The sequence below is a fragment of the Procambarus clarkii genome, chromosome 15 (assembly GCF_040958095.1).
Source record: "Procambarus clarkii isolate CNS0578487 chromosome 15, FALCON_Pclarkii_2.0, whole genome shotgun sequence".
NCBI classification, from domain to species: domain Eukaryota; kingdom Metazoa; phylum Arthropoda; class Malacostraca; order Decapoda; family Cambaridae; genus Procambarus; species Procambarus clarkii.
Window position 1 is genome coordinate 681777 of NC_091164.1, and position 17703 is coordinate 699479.

Genomic DNA, 17703 nt, shown 5'->3' on the forward strand with positions numbered 1-17703 from the left:
AATGTATTCAAGTTCTTAAGACTTTAATTTTGATAAGCTAACGATTCTTTTGACGTATTCGTTACGTCAATATTTCTTTGCTCAATAGTTAACTTGAGAACTATTCGGAAAAGGAGAATCAACATCTGGAAGGAGAATGAAGGAAGGGGAAAGGAAGAGAAACAAGGAGAAAGAGGAGAGGGGGGGGGTGGGGGTAGGGGGTAGGGGGATAAACCTCGTCTGACTGGGGTAGACCCAAGGTTGTGACGTCATTACTCTCTGACGTCATCCCTTATTGACGTTCCGAGCCCGGGGGCCAATGAAAGGGGTTTGGGGGTAGGGGGTAGGGGGGTGAATGGATTAATGGAGGGAGTAGGGGGGTGTGGGGTGGGGGGTGAGGGCCAACAGATGTGGTCTTGTATTCTCCTCCCTACCCCCAACCCCCCCTCCTCTCTCTCTCTCTCTCTCTCTCTCTCTCTCTCTCTCTCTCTCTCTCTCTCTCTCTCTCTCTCTCTCTCTCTGAGGAAGACAGATTGAGAGCTCTTCACAGCCTCATGGTCCGTGGGCACAGTGATCTACGCCCTCGACTCACAAATCAACGATCCGGGGTTCGAACTATAAGGGAGAGGACCGAAATAGTTGAACACGATTCCTTTCACCTAATGTCTCTGTTCACCCAGCAGTAAAACGGCCCTCGAGAATTAGACACCTATATAAATAAATATATATAAATATATATATATATATATATATATATATATATATATATATATATATATATATATATATATATATTATCATTATTGTTATTATTACTACTACAGCAATACCAAAATATTTAATGATATATTAAAATATATTTAATTGGTAAAAGAAGACTTTATAACGGGTATTTGGAGGACTCACAAGGTGACCCCAGGACTCACAAGGTGACCCCAGGACTCACAAGGTGACCCCAGGACTCACAAGGTGACCCCAGGACACACAAGGTGACCCCAGGACTCACAAGGTGACCCCAGGACACACAAGGTGACCCCAGGACTCACAAGGTGACCCCAGGACTCACAAGGTGACCCCAGGACTCACAAGGTGACCCCAGGACTCACACGGTGACCCCAGGACTTACACAGTGACCCCCAGGACTCACACGGTGACCCCCAGGACTCACACAGTGACCCCCAGGACTCACACGGTGACCCCCAGGACTCACACAGTGACCCCAGGACTCACACGGTGACCCCAGGACTCACACAGTGACCCCAGGACTCAAAAGGTGACCCCAGGACTCACACAGTGACCCCAGGACTCACAAGGTGACCCCAGGACTCACACAGTGACCCCCAGGACTCACACAGTGACCCCAGGACTCACACAGTGACCCCAGGACACACACAGTGACCCCAGGACGCACACGGTGACCCCAGGACTCACACGGTGACCCCAGGACTCACACAGTGACCCCCAGGACTCACATGGTGACCCCAGGACTCACACAGTGACCCCCAGGACTCACACAGTGACCCCAGGACTCACACAGTGACCCCAGGACTCACACAGTGACCCCAGGACTCAAAAGGTGACCCCAGGACTCACACATTGACCCCAGGACTCACACAGTGACCCCAGGACTCACACAGTGACCCCAGGACTCACACAGTGACCCCAGGACTCACACAGTGACCCCCAGGACTCACACAGTGACCCCAGGACTCACACAGTGACCCCAGGACTCACACAGTGACCCCAGGACTCACACAGTGACCCCAGGACTCACACAGTGACCCCAGGACTCACACAGCGACCCCCAGGACACACAAGGTGACCCCAGGACTCACACGGTGACCCCAGGACTCACACGGTGACCCCAGGACTCACACAGTGACCCCCAGGACTCACATGGTGACCCCAGGACTCACACAGTGACCCCCAGGACTCACACAGTGACCCCCAGGACTCACACAGTGACCCCAGGACTCACACAGTGACCCCAGGACTCACACAGTGACCCCCAGGACTCACATGGTGACCCCAGGACTCACACAGTGACCCCCAGGACTCACACAGTGACCCCCAGGACTCACACAGTGACCCCCAGGACTCACACAGTGACCCCCAGGACTCACACAGTGACCCCCAGGACTCACACAGTGACCCCCAGGACTCACACAGTGACCCCCAGGACTCACACAGTGACCCCAGGACTCACACAGTGACCCCCAGGACTCACATGGTGACCCCAGGACTCACTCAGTGACCCCCAGGACTCACACAGTGACCCCCAGGACTCACACAGTGACCCCAGGACTCACACGGTGACCCCAGGACTCACACAGTGAACCCCAGGACTCACACGGTGACCCCAGTACTCACACAGTGACCCCCAGGACTCACACAGTGACCCCCAGGACACACAAGGTGACCCTAGGACAAGTGACCTCTAATTTGACGAGCTTAGTCTTCCTGGGAACAAATTATTATTCAACACAGGACCAGGCACGACCACACGTGGAAATTATTCATCTCTGCTCCTACACGAGAGAGAGAGAGAGAGAGAGAGAGAGAGAGAGAGAGAGAGAGAGAGAGAGAGAGAGAGAGAGAGAGAGAGAGAGAGAGAGAGAGAGAGAGAGAGATCTTGAACAATCATAGCCTGGGAAGGATTGGGGGGACGGCAGTAGCTTGGACAATCATAGCCTGTGGATTGGGGAAACAATCGCAGCTTGGACAAGCTTATGAGAATCCGTGGATACAGCCAGTCGTCCAGAGAATCTATTATGAAACCTTCACGTTGAATACATCATCATCATCAAGAGAGTTTTCTCTCTCTCTGCCTTTTGTTGGGATTCATTATTCTCTGTACTTTGTGCTTCACACAGCCAGTAATGATCACAAGGACAGCAACACACACGCGCCGTAATGAACCGGAGAGCCAGGAGAAAAAAGTAGGAAGTGAACACATGCAACACGTCAATTTCCACATTAAATGTTGCCAGAAATTGCTGGCGGGAATTGCTTTCACTTAGCGAGTTACGTTTTTATATACTGTGAGGTGAAGTTTGGAGAGGAAATCAGAGAGAAATAGGGGGAGGGGGGAGAGAGAGAGAGAGAGAGAGAGAGAGAGAGAGAGAGAGAGAGAGAGAGAGAAAGAGAGAGAGAGAGAGAGAGAGAGAGAGAGAGAGAGAGAGAGAGAGAGAGAGAGAGAGAGAGAGAGAGAGAGAGAGAGAGAGAGAGAGAGAGAGAGAGAGAGAGAGCATATGCCAGGTTGGCCGACGTAAGAAAGACCTTTAGAAACTTGTGTATCATTCAGAATCTTGTATACCACATATGTCAGACCAATTCTGGAATACGCAGCTCCTGCATGGAGTCCATATCTCGTCAAGCATAAGACTAAATTGGAGAAAGTTCAGAGGTTTGCCACCAGACTAGTATCAGAACTGAGTGGTATGAGCTACAAGGAAAGATTACGGGAACTAAACCTCACGTCGCTGGAAGACAGAAGAGTTAGGAGAGACATAATCACCACATTCAAGATTCTCAGAGAAATTGATAGCGCAGATAAAGACAGTTTATTTAACACAAGGGCCACACGCACTAGAGAACACTGGTGGAAATTTAGCACGCAAATGAGACACAGAGACGTTAGAAAGAACTTTTTTAGTGTCAGAGTAGTTAACAAATGAAATGCATTAGGCAGTGATGTGGTGGAGGCTGACTCTATGCACTGTAGATATAATAGAGCCCAATAGCCTTAGGAACATGTACACTAATTGATTTACAGTTGAGAGATGGAACCAAAGAGCCGAAGCTCAATCTTCGCAAACAGAACTAGGTGAACACACACACACACACACACACACACACACACACACACACACACACACACACACACACACACACACACAGGTAATATCCCCTTTAAACTCGTGTCGTCTAAGATGCCGGTTAATCTCAGGAGGAAAGACAGGTGGCCCGGTTCCACAGCTGTCCGGTCTTAAAAATAAAATCTTTAATTGGAACTCTCTTTGTTTCTGTTTCCAATGGTGGTATTGAATCAATAAAGATATCAATACTATCGATATCTTTACCCCGTGTTGTTGTTGCTCTTGGGGGTTGTTGCTGTTGTTGTTGTCATTCTAAAGTCATGATATCATGTTATCATTCATAATAGCATGTCATCATGCTATTAATAGCGTTAAAAGTGTCATTTAAATTATTTTTTGAGGATGATATTGTTGAAGACATTATATTTGGAGTTGTCATTGTAGGAGAACTTCCCGTAGGAGGAACATGACGTGAAACTCTTGCTGCTTCAACTTAAAGGAAACTTTCGAGGTGAAAACCTTGCGGTCAGTTTCACTCCGCTCAGTGAAGGTAACTTGGGGCCAGATTCACGAAAGCACTTACGCCAGCACTTACGAACGTGTACATCTTTCCTCAATCTTTGACGGCTTTGGTTACATTTATTAAACAGTTTACAAGCATGAAAACTTCCCAATCAACTGTTAGTTATTGTTATAAACAGCCTCCTGGTGCTTCGGAGCTCATTAACTGTTTAATAATTGGAAACAAAGCCGCCAAAGATTGAGGAAAGATGGACACGATCGTAAGTGCTTGCGTAAGTGCTTTCGTGAATCTGGCCCCTGGCTTCCCTAGGCCTAACAGTCTTGAAATGACTGGAGACTTCACACTTTAATATCTCCCGATGCATTGAAAGATGATTTCAGGGCTTAGTGTCTTCGCGGCCCGGTCCTCGACCAAGCCTCCTTTTCGTTACATACCCTCGAGGAAGCAGCCCGAAGCAGCTGTCTAACTCCCAGGTACCTATTTACTGCTAGGTGCATCAGGGTGAAAGAAACTCTGCCCATTTGTTTCCGCCATCGCCGAGGATCGAACCCGGAACCTCAGGACTACGAATCCGAAGCGGTGTCCGCTCAGCTGTCAGGCCCCTCGTCAACTTGACGAGGGAATCTGTAGGGTGCAACAAGGAACTTATAAACAGCTGACTAACGGTTGTAGATGTCGTTAAAGGACGGTGATCCGCCACTGAGGCAGAAGTATACATTACTGGACCTCTCCCACTGACACAAACCTACAGAAAATTATTTCAACTTCATTAAATTATTGAAATAATTTTTCAATTATTTCATTTTTTCAGTCTGAAAAAAAATATTTCAGACATATAATTGAAAATTATTTCAATGATATGTCTGCCAATAAGACAGAAGAAAGAGTATTAGAACATATAACTGACAACCCCCCCAAACACACACACCGAAACTACGACGTTAGTTCAACGTTCGAACAAGTTTTAACACCTCCTAACCAGTTATAACAACCAATATAGCCAGTTGTAACAACGTTCTAATACGTCATAAACACGTTAAGCCAAGATGTAACAACTTTATTACAAGTTGTAACAAGCGCAAAAATTAGAGACAATTTCGGTTTGTGCTTCCAAGGATATAGAGGTAACCCCTATCATCAGTACACTGATGATAGGGGTTACCTGTAATGAACTGTATCATCAGTACACTGATGATACACTTCATCACATACTACAAGAGCATGAAGACTGCTAGCCAACTTCCATCCCCCCTCCCTCACCTTTCCCTCCCCCTGCATCCCCCCCTTGTACCTCACACCCCCTCCCTCCCCCCTTACCTCACAATCTCTCGTTGCTCATCAAGAACTTCCCCGACACCAAACGGAACTTACCTTGAAAGAGACAACAAATATGCTTATGCCTTCATCTGCTCACTTGGGGACCGTCAGCCCAAACGATGTCAGTATATAGGCAAGACGATGTCAGTATATAGGCAAGACGATGTCAGTATATAGGCAAGACGATGTCAGTATATAGGCAAGACGATGTCAGTATATAGGCAAGACGATGTCAGTATATAGGCAAGACGACAATGTCTCTTGCAATGTGCATGACACTGAACAAACAACAAGACTCTTGTCATAGATCACATCCCTTCCACATACACAGACACAACCAGACCATCAATAACACCCAAATCCCCGACAGTTGCGACAAGAGGAGATTACATCTAGCTGAAGCATTACACATCAAACACTTTCATCCAACTATCCCCAGCAGACTTAACCGTAGACATGTCCCTAGGTTCTCAAGACCCAAGACAGAGCTGCTACTTGTGCCTCAGTTACTGTGCCAGCCAACCAATGAGCATGCAGAGCAAGATGACACAGTCCCTTCGACGGGGCAACAAACTCACCTCTCCTCATCCCACAAGCAATATATATACTGACACTCATGATAATTAGTGTTTAATTTCGTCTCTGCCTCCGGATATGTTGAAGAGTGCTTCAGCGAAACACACTTCAGTAACGTCTCGCGTCAAGCCCAATAAAGTTTTAAACTTAATTTCGTAGGGTTCATCCATTAATTCATCCATTCATCTATCCATCTATTCATCGACTTTTGTGATCTCACTCCTCTCAAGACACTAATCATCTGATGTGGTCGAGGGAATGGAGGAAGTTGTTGGGGCAAGTCATGGTGAAGTGGGAGGGGGGGAGGGTAGAGGGTAGAGGGAGAAGGGAGAAGGGGAAATGGGAGGGGGAAGGGGAAGGGGAGAGTGGAAGAGAGGCTGAAGAGAAGGGCGGAGGAGGAAAATCTGGATCGAACGCCATGTCATCACCAATTTCCTAATTAGGAGAACCTCACGTCCTCACAATATGCTCTATAGCAGAGTGGGAATAGGGGAGGAGGTCGTCTGGGGGGGTTTTGGTGGGGGTTGGAAATGGTTTATGCTTGGAATAGGCAGGGCGTGGAAGGTTGGGAGGCGAGACTACGAGCCCAGCATGTAGCCCTGTAGCCACGACACTGGCGGGAGCATGTTCCCGATCACTGCCCCTTCAATCATTCAGGGCGTCGCGCACGGTATATCGCGTAGTGTGTACAAAATTAAATGGTTCCCATACTCGACTTTACAGCCATCTACACACTCTCCTCCTAGGGTGGGAGGTTCGAACCTATGGCGATGAGGTGGCTATCTTGAGATTATCTTGAGATGATTTTGAGGCTTTTTTAGTGTCCCCGCGGCCCGGCCCGGTCATTCACACCACCAGCGACCCGAGGGGCTACCAGTTTCCTGTCTCAGCGCCTCGGAGTGGCGATCCTGAGGGGCAACGCCTGTCGTATCCTCAGCTCGACTTGTAATCTTTGATAAGGTCAAATAAAGAAAAAAGAATAAGAGAAAAGAGGAAAGGAGAGTAAAAGATCCTGATGGAATGTGAAGGAGAGTGCCTGAGAGTGAGGAGAGTGTCTGAGAGTGAGGGAGAGTGCCTGAGAGTGAGGGAGAGTGCCTGAGAGTGAGGGAGAGTGCCTGAGAGTGAGGGAGAGTGCCTGAGAGTGAGGGAGAGTGTCTGAGAGTGAGGGAGAGTGCCTGAGAGTGAGGGAGAGTGTCTGAGAGTGAGGGAGAGTGTCTGAGAGTGAGGAAGAGTGCCTGAGAGTGAGGAAGAGTGCCTGAGAGTGAGGAAGAGTGCCTGAAAGTGAGAAAGAGTGCCTGAAAGTGAGAAAGAGTGCCTGAGAGTGAGGGAGAATGCCTGAGAGTGAGGGAGAGTGTCTGAGAGTGAGAAAGAGTGCCTGAAAATGAAGGAGAGAGCATACTGAAGAGTAACCAACAAAGACATCTTTCAGTTATCTTGGAAATAGAGGAGCTGGGGAATGAAGAGAGGAGAGTAGAGATAAGCGGATTAGATAACAGCAAGATCAAAATAGAGGAGAAAAGACTGAGAGTGAAGAAGAGAGGAATAAGAGAGAGAAATATGGTACCCTCTTTGGGCTGGGGTAATTAATACTAAGTTAATCGCCCAAGTGGTGTGATGGCCTCGTTAGTGGGACCCGTGGGCGCTTCCCACCGGAGCCGTGTATCATGTCCCTAACATAGAGACACTTTGTTCCTGTCCAGTTATGTGTGAGTGGGTCTGTATTTATGAGTGTTTAAGTGTGGATCTTTGTGTGTGTGTGTGTGTGTGTGTGTGTGTGTGTGTGTGTGTGTGTGTGTGTGTGTGTGTGTGTGTGTGTGTGTGTGTGTGTGTGTTTACTAGTTGTGTTTTTACGGGGGTTGAGCTTTGCTCTTTCGGCCCGCCTCTCAACTGTCAATCAACTGTTTACTAACTACTTTTTTTTTTTCCACACCACACACACACACACACCCCAGGAAGCAGCCCGTGACAGCTGACTAACTCCCAGGTACCTATTTACTGCTAGGTAACAGGGGCATTCAGGGTGAAAGAAACTTTGCCCATTTGTTTCTGCCTCGTGCGGGAATCGAACCCGCGCCACAGAATTACGAATCCTGCGCGCTATCCACCAGGCTACGAGGCCCTGCCCCTGTGTGTGTGTGTGTGTGTGTGTGTGTGTGTGTGTGTGTGTGTGTGTGTGTGTGTGTGTGTGTGTGTGTGTGTGTGTAATTACCTAAGTGTAGTTACAGGATGAGAGCTACGCTCGTGGTGTCCCGTCTTCCCAGTACTCTTTGTCGTATAATGGGTGTATGTGTTATGCATTTACTAGGGGGGGGGAGGAGGGTGAGGGAGGGGTGACTGGCTGTGGCAGAGACTCTTTTCCCTCCTTCTCTCCCTTCCCCTCTCTCTCTCCCTCTCCAACTTTCTCCTCTCTCTCTCTCTCTCTCTCTCTCTCTCTCTCTCTCTCTCTCTCTCTCTCTCTCTCTCTCTCTCTCTCTCTCTCTCTCTCTCTCTCTCTCTCTCTCTCTCTCTCTCCTCTCTCCTCTCTCCCACTCTCGCCCCTCTCCATCTTTCTCTCCCTCCCTCTTTTCAAACATTACCCCTTCTCCTTCCTTTTGTCCCTATCTCTGCCTGTCTATCTGTCTGTGGCTTCCTCAGTCTGTCTCGGTTTTTCTGTTTGGCTTTCAGTCTCCTTGACCTGTTCAGCCCGGTCTCTCTGCAGGCCTATGTCTGTCTGTTGTCTGTTTCCTTATATATATCTGTCTCTCATTCAGTCTGTCTTATTGTGTCTGTGTCTGGCTGACTGTCTGTATATGTCTGTCTGCCCCTCTCTCTTCTATACAAATAATATGATAGTTTCCCATTGGCGTGCATGTGGTCTGCCAGTTGGAGCAGGAGCCCCATAGCGGTTAGTTATCTTGAGGTTATCTTGAGATGATTTCGGGGCTTTAGTGTCCCCGCGGCTCGGTCCTCGGCCAGGCCTCCACCCCCCAGGAAGCATCCCGTGACAGCTGACTAACACCCAGGTACCTATTTTACTGCTAGGTAACAGGGGCATAGGGTGGAAGAAACTCTGCCCATTGTCTCATCGGTACGAAATATTGGAAAAAAAAATAATAGTGACCCGTTTGCCTTCAGAAACTGGTAGCACTTTAGAATGCTTTTCAAGCTGTGGGAGCTTATTTCATGCTACTACGGGCAAAGTATCACGATTAGAAAATGTCAGTTACACACAGAAATCACAATTGCGTGATGCATCAAATGAACAAATCCACAAGAGCCGATGTGGATTTTTACCATGTCGTAGCTCAGTCAATTAAGGCAGCGTCTGGGATGCTCTAGGACGTAGGTTCGAGTCCTCGTCACGGCCCTTGTGGATTTGTTCAAATGTCAGTTATTTTTTTTCCGAGATCATTGATAATTTTTCATATTACTATAAGGATTTTTTGTTTCATATTTAGGCATAGTTGGCATTGTGGGGTTTAGTATCTGATCGGCAGTACGCTGTTCTTTCTTATATTCTGGTGACCCTGATTAGTCTTTGTCAGCCCCGTACCTCAGACCATTCCCCCTGCAAAGTTGAGTGAGGCTACCCCCGAGCGTCTGTCCTACATCCTTAGACAGAAAAATAATAAGATATTTTCTCCTATACATATTGATATCTAAATTTCATTCCAAACTTGTAATTTTGTTATATTTTGAAACAAAAGTAACTATGCAGCCTTTTCTATCCTCAATAATCTAGTTATTTCTCAGTACCGCTTAACTTTAATAAAATTCAACTGATATTAAATGGTAGCTTAATCATTAAAATATGCTAATATTGTATCGTTTATAAAACCTTTCGCTAAGACACAGCGAAAACAAATATATACTGCTTAATTAGACGCGACGAACCTTGAGTAGCAACCCAAGTAGTAGGAGAAAGCGAGTACTGTGATTGCAGTACTTAACTGGACGGTCTCCCGGTGTAATACTTAACTTTATTTATTTATTTATTTATATACAAGAAGGTACATTGGGTTTGAGAGAATACATATCATAGTATTTACAATCTTGTAAAGCCAGCAGTACGCGCAGCGTTTCGGGCACAACTGAACACAGTTTCGGAACTGTGTAGTTTGATTTAGCAGTCAATTTGCCTGCTCCTTTTAGGTATAGACTGGTGTGTTTAGTGAAATAATTGTGTTGCGCTGATGTCATAGATTTAGCTGATGCTTTGGAGTAGTACTTGAGTATTTCTTCTGTCTGTCTGTCTGATTTTGACTGTCTGTGGCTGCAAGGGGAAAGATGGTAAGCGGTACATAGAGGTCTTGCAGGAAAATGTAGGCCTACTAGACGAACCGTCACTTAGAAAGGCGGAGTCCAAGAGCTTTTTACAGCTCAATCCTGCAGGCACAAATTTGTATGCCTCTCTTCTTCTAAGTCTCACGACTAAGTCAACATCATTATTTTTTCCCGTCTATTTCCATCACCCATTTTTGAGTGTGAGTTTTGATTTGGGTAACATGACATAAATATCAGTTTAATTATACCAGACGACTCTTTTTCGCCCGCCGTGAGTGGTCGCTTTGATTACTTTACATAGATGTGTTCTAGAGATGATTTCTCTGTCTGTCTCTCTTCCTCCATCCCTGGCACTCTCATTCAGCCTCTCACACTCACACAGCCTTTCGCACACTAACTCTCACTCCGTCTCTCTCTCTCTCTGCTCCTGACAGTCATGTGGAGCAGCGGGCCCCACCAGCGTGGACGGAGCCCTCCTGTCGGAGGCCCACGGGCTGGTGGCCGACATGTTACAAGACCCCCATCTGCCACCCACAGTCGTCTCGGGGCTCCAGGCTCTCTATCTCCTGCTGGCGCCGCCCTCACACGCCGCCCCTTCCCCAAGGGGGCACCGGCCTACCCCCTACTTCCACCTCTCCCAGGACGCTTACGCCTCGGGCTCCGACACCGAGGAAAACCCATACACGGGGGAGAGGCCGTCGGTCCATCGGGTGAGTAAGGACGGATGATTTGTTGTTGTTGTTTAAGATTCAGCTACTGGGAACAAAAAGTTCCAGGCAGCACGGGCTATGGTGAGCCCGTAGTGGACTTACCTGCCACAGGAGCGGGGCAAGTAGCACGGGCTATGGTGAGCCCGTAGTGGACTTACCTGCCACAGGAGCGGGGCAAGTAGCACGGGCTATGGTGAGCCCGTAGTGGACTTACCTGGCACAGGAGCGGGGCAAGTAGCACGGACTATGGTGAGCCCGTAGTGGACTTACCTGCCACAGGAGCGGGGCAAGTAGCACGGACTATGGTGAGCCCGTAGTGGACTTACCTGCCACAGGAGCGGGGCAAGTAGCACGGGCTATGGTGAGCCCGTAGTGGACTTACCTGCCACAGGAGCGGTGCAAGTAGCACGGGCTATGGTGAGCCCGTAGTGGACTTACCTGGCACAGGAGCGGGGCAAGTAGCACGGGCTATGGTGAGCCCGTAGTGGACTTACCTGGCACAGGAGCGGGGCAAGTAGCACGGACTATGGTGAGCCCGTAGTGGACTTACCTGGCACAGGAGCGGGGCAAGTAGCACGGACTATGGTGAGCCCGTAGTGGACTTACCTGCCACAGGAGCGGGGCAAGTAGCACGGGCTATGGTGAGCCCGTAGTGGACTTACCTGGCACAGGAGCGGGGCTGTAACTTGGGAAGGATGAGATTATTCCTTTCTTTCAATTGGTTTCCTGCGTCCGTGATTCATTCTAGCGCTTTGTCCCTGTCTTCTTCCTCCTTCAGTAATAATTTTATCAGGGGTGTGGATGCTGTATTTCCACTACTTTAATATGACATCTTTCCTCTCTAGTCAAGGGGTATAGTCACTTCAGGGGTCGCCATACACTGTGGTACTTTCAAGACGTTTCATATACCATTTATGAAATCGTGTATGATGTGATATACTTCACGGGGCGTATATACACGTGAAAATACACCTCCTATATACATCCTCGGCTCGCAAGCGACTCTCGAAAAAAAAAATCAATGTTCTTATCGCACAAAATACTCAGTATAATATGGAGCCGATTTGGCCAACTTGCTAGAGAACCAGAGCATTGTCAAAATAACAATTAAAACAACATCTCGCAATATGACAGAATTGTACTTAATATATTTCAAGAACATTGTCAATATTGCATATAACTGAAGACAAGTTACTTTCTAACTTGCAACACCCCAAACTATCAACATATATAAAAAAAATAATAATAGAAATATGCAGGCGATGAGTCACAATAACGTGGCTGAAGTATGTTGACCAGACCACACACTAGAAATTGAAGGGACGACGACGTTTCGGTCCGTCCTGGACCATTCTCAAGTCGATTGTGATGAGGAGGTAGGGACAGGCAATAAATAGGCAAGAGAGAGCTGAGGAGGAAAGTCAGGAAAGTAATAGAAATATAAAAATGCTGTTAATATTTATAACAATAATAATTATATAAATATAAAAGGGGTATACCACCTCTGGTGCAAGAGTAGGGACCCATAGCCTCGATGAAGAAAATAAAGAGTACTCAGAGAAGACCTTGTGGATCCTCATTGAACACTTTGATATTTTCTTCTACCACTTAAAGGCAGGGAGCCGGTCGGCCGAGCGGACAACACGCTGGACTTGTGATCCTGTGGTCCCGGGGTCAATCCCGGGCGCCGGCGAGAAACAATGGGCAAAGTTTCTCTTACCCTATGCCTCTGTTACCTAGCAGTAAAATAGGTACCTGGGTGTTCGTCAGCTGTCATGGGCTGCTTCCTGGGGGTGGAGGCCTCGTCGAGGACCGGGCCGCGGGGACACTAAAGCCCCGAAATCATCTCAAGATAACCTCAAGATCTGAAGATAACCACCCCTATTCTTTTAGTTAGAGAGAGAGAGAGAGAGAGAGAGAGAGAGAGAGAGAGAGAGAGAGAGAGAGAGAGAGAGAGAGAGAGAGAGAGAGAGAGAGAGAGATAGATGGTGGCACTAGAACCTGGACCATTTTTATCATTATCTTCGCTTTATTGACGAATAAACATTCGCATTTCTCTCTATCCAACTATTCCATCTTTTTTATCCTATCTTGACTGAAGAAGGTCTCATACCTCGCCCACCCTGCGAGCAACAGCCGGCCCTTCACGAGGAGCAAGGCGAAGGGATGTGCGGAGCTCTTTCAACTTCTGGAGCGAATCCGGGGTATCCGTGGTGGATTAGAGGAGGCAGGGATGATGGATAAGGCGGAGGTGATGGATTAATGGGAAGGTGCTGATCGATCGGGGGGTGGGTGGGTATATAGAGTGATTGGATTAGAGGTCAGGCAGTGGTGGATTAGGGGGGGCAGAGGTGATGGATTAGGAGGCAGGGGAGTGGTGGATTAAGGGGGCAAGGGGTGGTGGATTAGAGGATGGGGTGGTGGATTAGGGGGCAGGGGGCTGGTGGATTAGGGAGCAGGGGTGATGGATTAGCGAGCAAGGGTGATGGATTAGGAGGGGAAGGAGACGGTGGATTAGGGAGGACGGGAAGATGGATTAGTAAAAGGGTGAGGGAATTGAGGAGCGAAGATAATGTGATTAGATAGCGAAACTGAGAGGATTAGGGAGCGAAAACGAGGGGATTAGGTAGAGAAGATGAGCGGGATTAGAGAGCAAAGATGTGCGATTAGGGAGAAAAAGTGATTGGGATTAGGTAGAGAAGATGAGGGAATTAGGGAGAGAAGATGATGGGGGGGGGGAGGGGAATTGGGATGGGGTGAGAGAGAAGTAGTATCGTGATCCCTCCATCCCATCCCATCCTATAATACTCCCATCCCAGCTATTTCCATCTCTTGATCCCACCATATCCCTCCATCCCATTATATCCCTCCCATTGTGTCTCTCCATCCCATGATACCCCTACCCTCCCATTGTGCCCCCTACACCCCCATTATATATGCACCTACACACCCCCATTATGTCCCTACAGCCTCACTTGTCTCTACTTAAAAGCATTCCCTACGGTTACCATGGCAACCTCTGAGGCAACAATGCATCCTCTCATTACAGACTCCTGTCAGTAAGACTTTAACTGTTACGCTCTCTCTCTCTCTCTCTGTCTGTCTGTCTGTCTGTCTCTCTCTCTCTCTCTCTCTCTCTCTCTCTCTCTGTCTGTCTGTCTGTCTCTCTCTCTCTCTCTCCCCTTCTCTGTCACTTTCTCCATATTTCTACCTCTTTATCTCCGTCTTTCTGTCTCTATTAACTCATTAACTATTAACTTATTAACTTAACAAGATTAACTGGACATGTATCCCCCTTTCTCTGTCACTTACACACACATGTGTTACAGAACACGACACATAGAGTTAGATCCATTACTCTAGCACAGATCTACTCTATATTCCTTATGTTCTTCTACACCTGAGAATGAATTATATGTAAAGTTACAATTCAAAGATGATTTTACATTTTTATGGTCTGACGTTGAGAGACGCGATTCGTTCATCCTGTCAGCATTTTCAGGTGAAGATATATGAGTTTATATATGAGGCAGAAGCGAAGATATATGAGTTTATATATATGAGGCAGAAACGAAGATATATGAGTTTATATATGAGGCAGAAGCGAAGATATATGAGTTTATATATGAAGCAGAAGCGAAGATATATGAGTTTATATATATGAGGCAGAAACGAAGATGTATGAGTTTATATATATGAGGCAGAAACGAAGATATATGAGTTTATATATGAGGCAGAAGCGAAGATATACGAGTTTATATATGAGGCAGAAGCGAAGATATAAGAGTTTACATATACCCAACCCTCGCTCAGACGAAAGCAGGTTGGCGAGGGAATCTGTAGGGTGAACAAGGGACTTTTATAACACAACTGACTAACGCTTGCACAGTTGCTGCCATTTCAAGGACGGTGATCTACGGGCTCACCATAGCCCGTGCTACTTGGGACTTTCTGTTCCAGGTAGCGAATCTTTAACAACAACAAGGCCGGTGAACAGCCAATGAGGAAGAAGTAAACATAACAGGACCTGTCGGGGTGTAGACCCGCCAATCACCTGGCTACAAGTAAATAGAGACGATTGGGGATTCAAAAAAAAGTTTACAATCGACGTGATAATGGTCCACAAGGATGCACCGAAACGTCGTCGTCTCCTCGTCTTCTGACGTGTGTGGGTTGGTCGTCATTTCTTCAGCCCCGTTATTGTCATTCATCGTCTGTATAACGATAACCTAGCACCCTCTATAACGACCCAAGACCCCCCTATAACGACCCAAGACCCCTCTATAACGACCCAAGACCCTCTATAACGACCCAAGACCCCTCTATAACGACGCAACACCCCCCTATAACGACCCAACACCCCCCTATAACGACCCAACACCCCCCTATAACAACCCAACACCCCCCTATAACGACCCAACACCCCCCTATAACGACCCAACACCCCCCCCCCCTATAACGACCCAACACCCCCCCCTATAACGACCCAACACCCCCCCCCCCTATAACGACCCAACACCCCCCTATAACAACCCAACACCCCCCCCCCTATAACAACCCAACACCCCCCCCTATAACAACCCAACACCCCCCTATAACAACCCAACACCCCCCTATAACAACCCAACACCCCCCTATAACGACCCAGCACCCCCCTAACACAACCCAACCCCCCTATAACGACCCAACACCCCCCTAAAACAACCCAACCCCCCTATAACAACCCAACACCCCCCTATAACGACCCAACACCCCCCTAAAACAACCCAACCCCCCTATAACAACCCAACACCCCCCTATAACGACCCAACACCCCCCTATAACGACCCAACACCCCCCTATAACGACCCAACCCCCCTATAACGACCCAACAACCCATCTTTTATTGCGAGGATTGAGTAAATAGGCCTCGTTAAGGTGGGAAATGGCCAGCATAATGGAGAAGGTAATTTAACCAACATGTTAGAGCGATGACGTCAATGGCTGAGTGATATTGATGCCGTGACCTGAGCAGGTTAATGAGGCAGGTGATAAGGGTGACCTCAGCAGGTTAATGAGGCAGGTGATAAGGGTGACCTCAGCAGGTTAATGAGGCAGGTGATAAGGGTGACCTCAGCAGGTTAATGAGACAGGTGAGGGGTGACCTCAGCAGGTTAATGAGGCAGGTGAGGGATGACTTCAGCAGGTTAATGAGACAGGTGAGGGGTGACCTCAGCAGGTTAATGAGACAGGTGAGGGGTGACCTCAGCAGGTTAATGAGGCAGGTGAGGGATGACCTCAGCAGGTTAATGAGGCAGGTGAGGGATGACCTCAGCAGGTTAATGAGACAGGTGAGGGGTGACCTCAGCAGGTTAATGAGGCAGGTGAGGGGTGACCTCAGCTGGTTAATGAGGCAGGTAAGGGTGACCTCAGCAGGTTAATGAGACAGGTGAGGGTGACCTCAGCTGGTTAATGAGGCAGGTGAGGGTGACCTCAGCTGGTTAATGAGGCAGGTGAGGGTGACCTCAGCTGGTTAATGAGGCAGGTGAGGGTGACCTCAGCTGGTTAATGAGGCAGGTGAGGGTGACCTCAGCTGGTTAATGAGGCAGGTGAGGGTGACCTCAGCTGGTTAATGAGGCAGGTGAGGGTGACCTCAGCAGGTTAATAACGCCACGAATTGGTCAATATTATAAATATTATTAATATTAATTAACACTTACCATGTCGCGGTATTGTTATCTTGAGGTTATCTTGAGATGATTTCGGGGCTTTAGTGTACCCGCGGCCCGGTCCTCGACCAGGCCTCCACCCGCAGGAAGCAGCCCGTGATAGCTGACTAACACCCAGGTACCTATTTTACTGCTAGGTAACAGGGGCATAAGGTGAAAGAAACTCTGCCCATTGTTTCAGTTGACTAGAGCACGTCTGGGAACACTTAACAGACAGGTTCGAACCCAGGCCCTTGTGAATTTGTTTATTATTATCACGTATATTGTTCGAATATGTTGGTATACGCCTTGTAACTTGGTGGTGTTCCTTCTTCAGCGTAGCGGACGCCGGAGCGTGGCGCCCTCCTTACTGCGACGCATGAGTACCTCCACCTGGACCACCACCACCAGCGCCACCGGCATGCCCACCCTGGAGCCGACCCCCTGCAGGAAGAGGGCCTCCTCCTTCAGGGCCGTCGTCGGTAAGTGGTGCTCCTGGCACCAGTGTGTCTTGGGGTTTCTTTAGTCTACCTTCTTGTTAGCATTAGTGTCGTTTTCTTTGAATATATATGTTGTCGTTTTCTTTGTATGTATATGTAAACAAACCTTGGGTGGTCCCAAAGCACATGTATATCACAGACTATGATCGCTCAGGGGATTCGAACCCAGGCCACCAGGGGGGTCTTCCCATCAGGAGCACTGGTATTGTGACCACTGCGCCAGAGATGGACAATTGGTTTCAGAGCTGTGTATGCCGTGGGGACAGCCCTAGCTGGCTATACAGGTTCGAATCCTGGCCGGGTAATAGCAGAGAAACTGATTTATGGGGA

At 48.0% G+C, this 17703-nt stretch overlaps 1 protein-coding gene across 5 annotated transcripts in view; it reads left to right on the forward strand.

The window, feature by feature from the left end:
* Positions 1-17703, forward strand: part of LOC123759027 (cGMP-inhibited 3',5'-cyclic phosphodiesterase 3B) — a 156713-nt gene that overhangs the window by 110434 nt on the left and 28576 nt on the right. For 3 of the 5 annotated variants that reach the window (XM_045743761.2, XM_045743763.2, XM_045743762.2), the window contains exons 2-3: positions 10911-11186; positions 17211-17355. In XM_045743761.2, coding sequence (XP_045599717.2) covers positions 10911-11186; positions 17211-17355 — 421 coding nt within the window. Of the gene's footprint in view, positions 1-10910; positions 11187-17210; positions 17356-17703 lie in introns of those variants that run through there. The other 2 variants (XM_045743764.2, XM_045743765.2) reach the window with 2 other exon arrangements.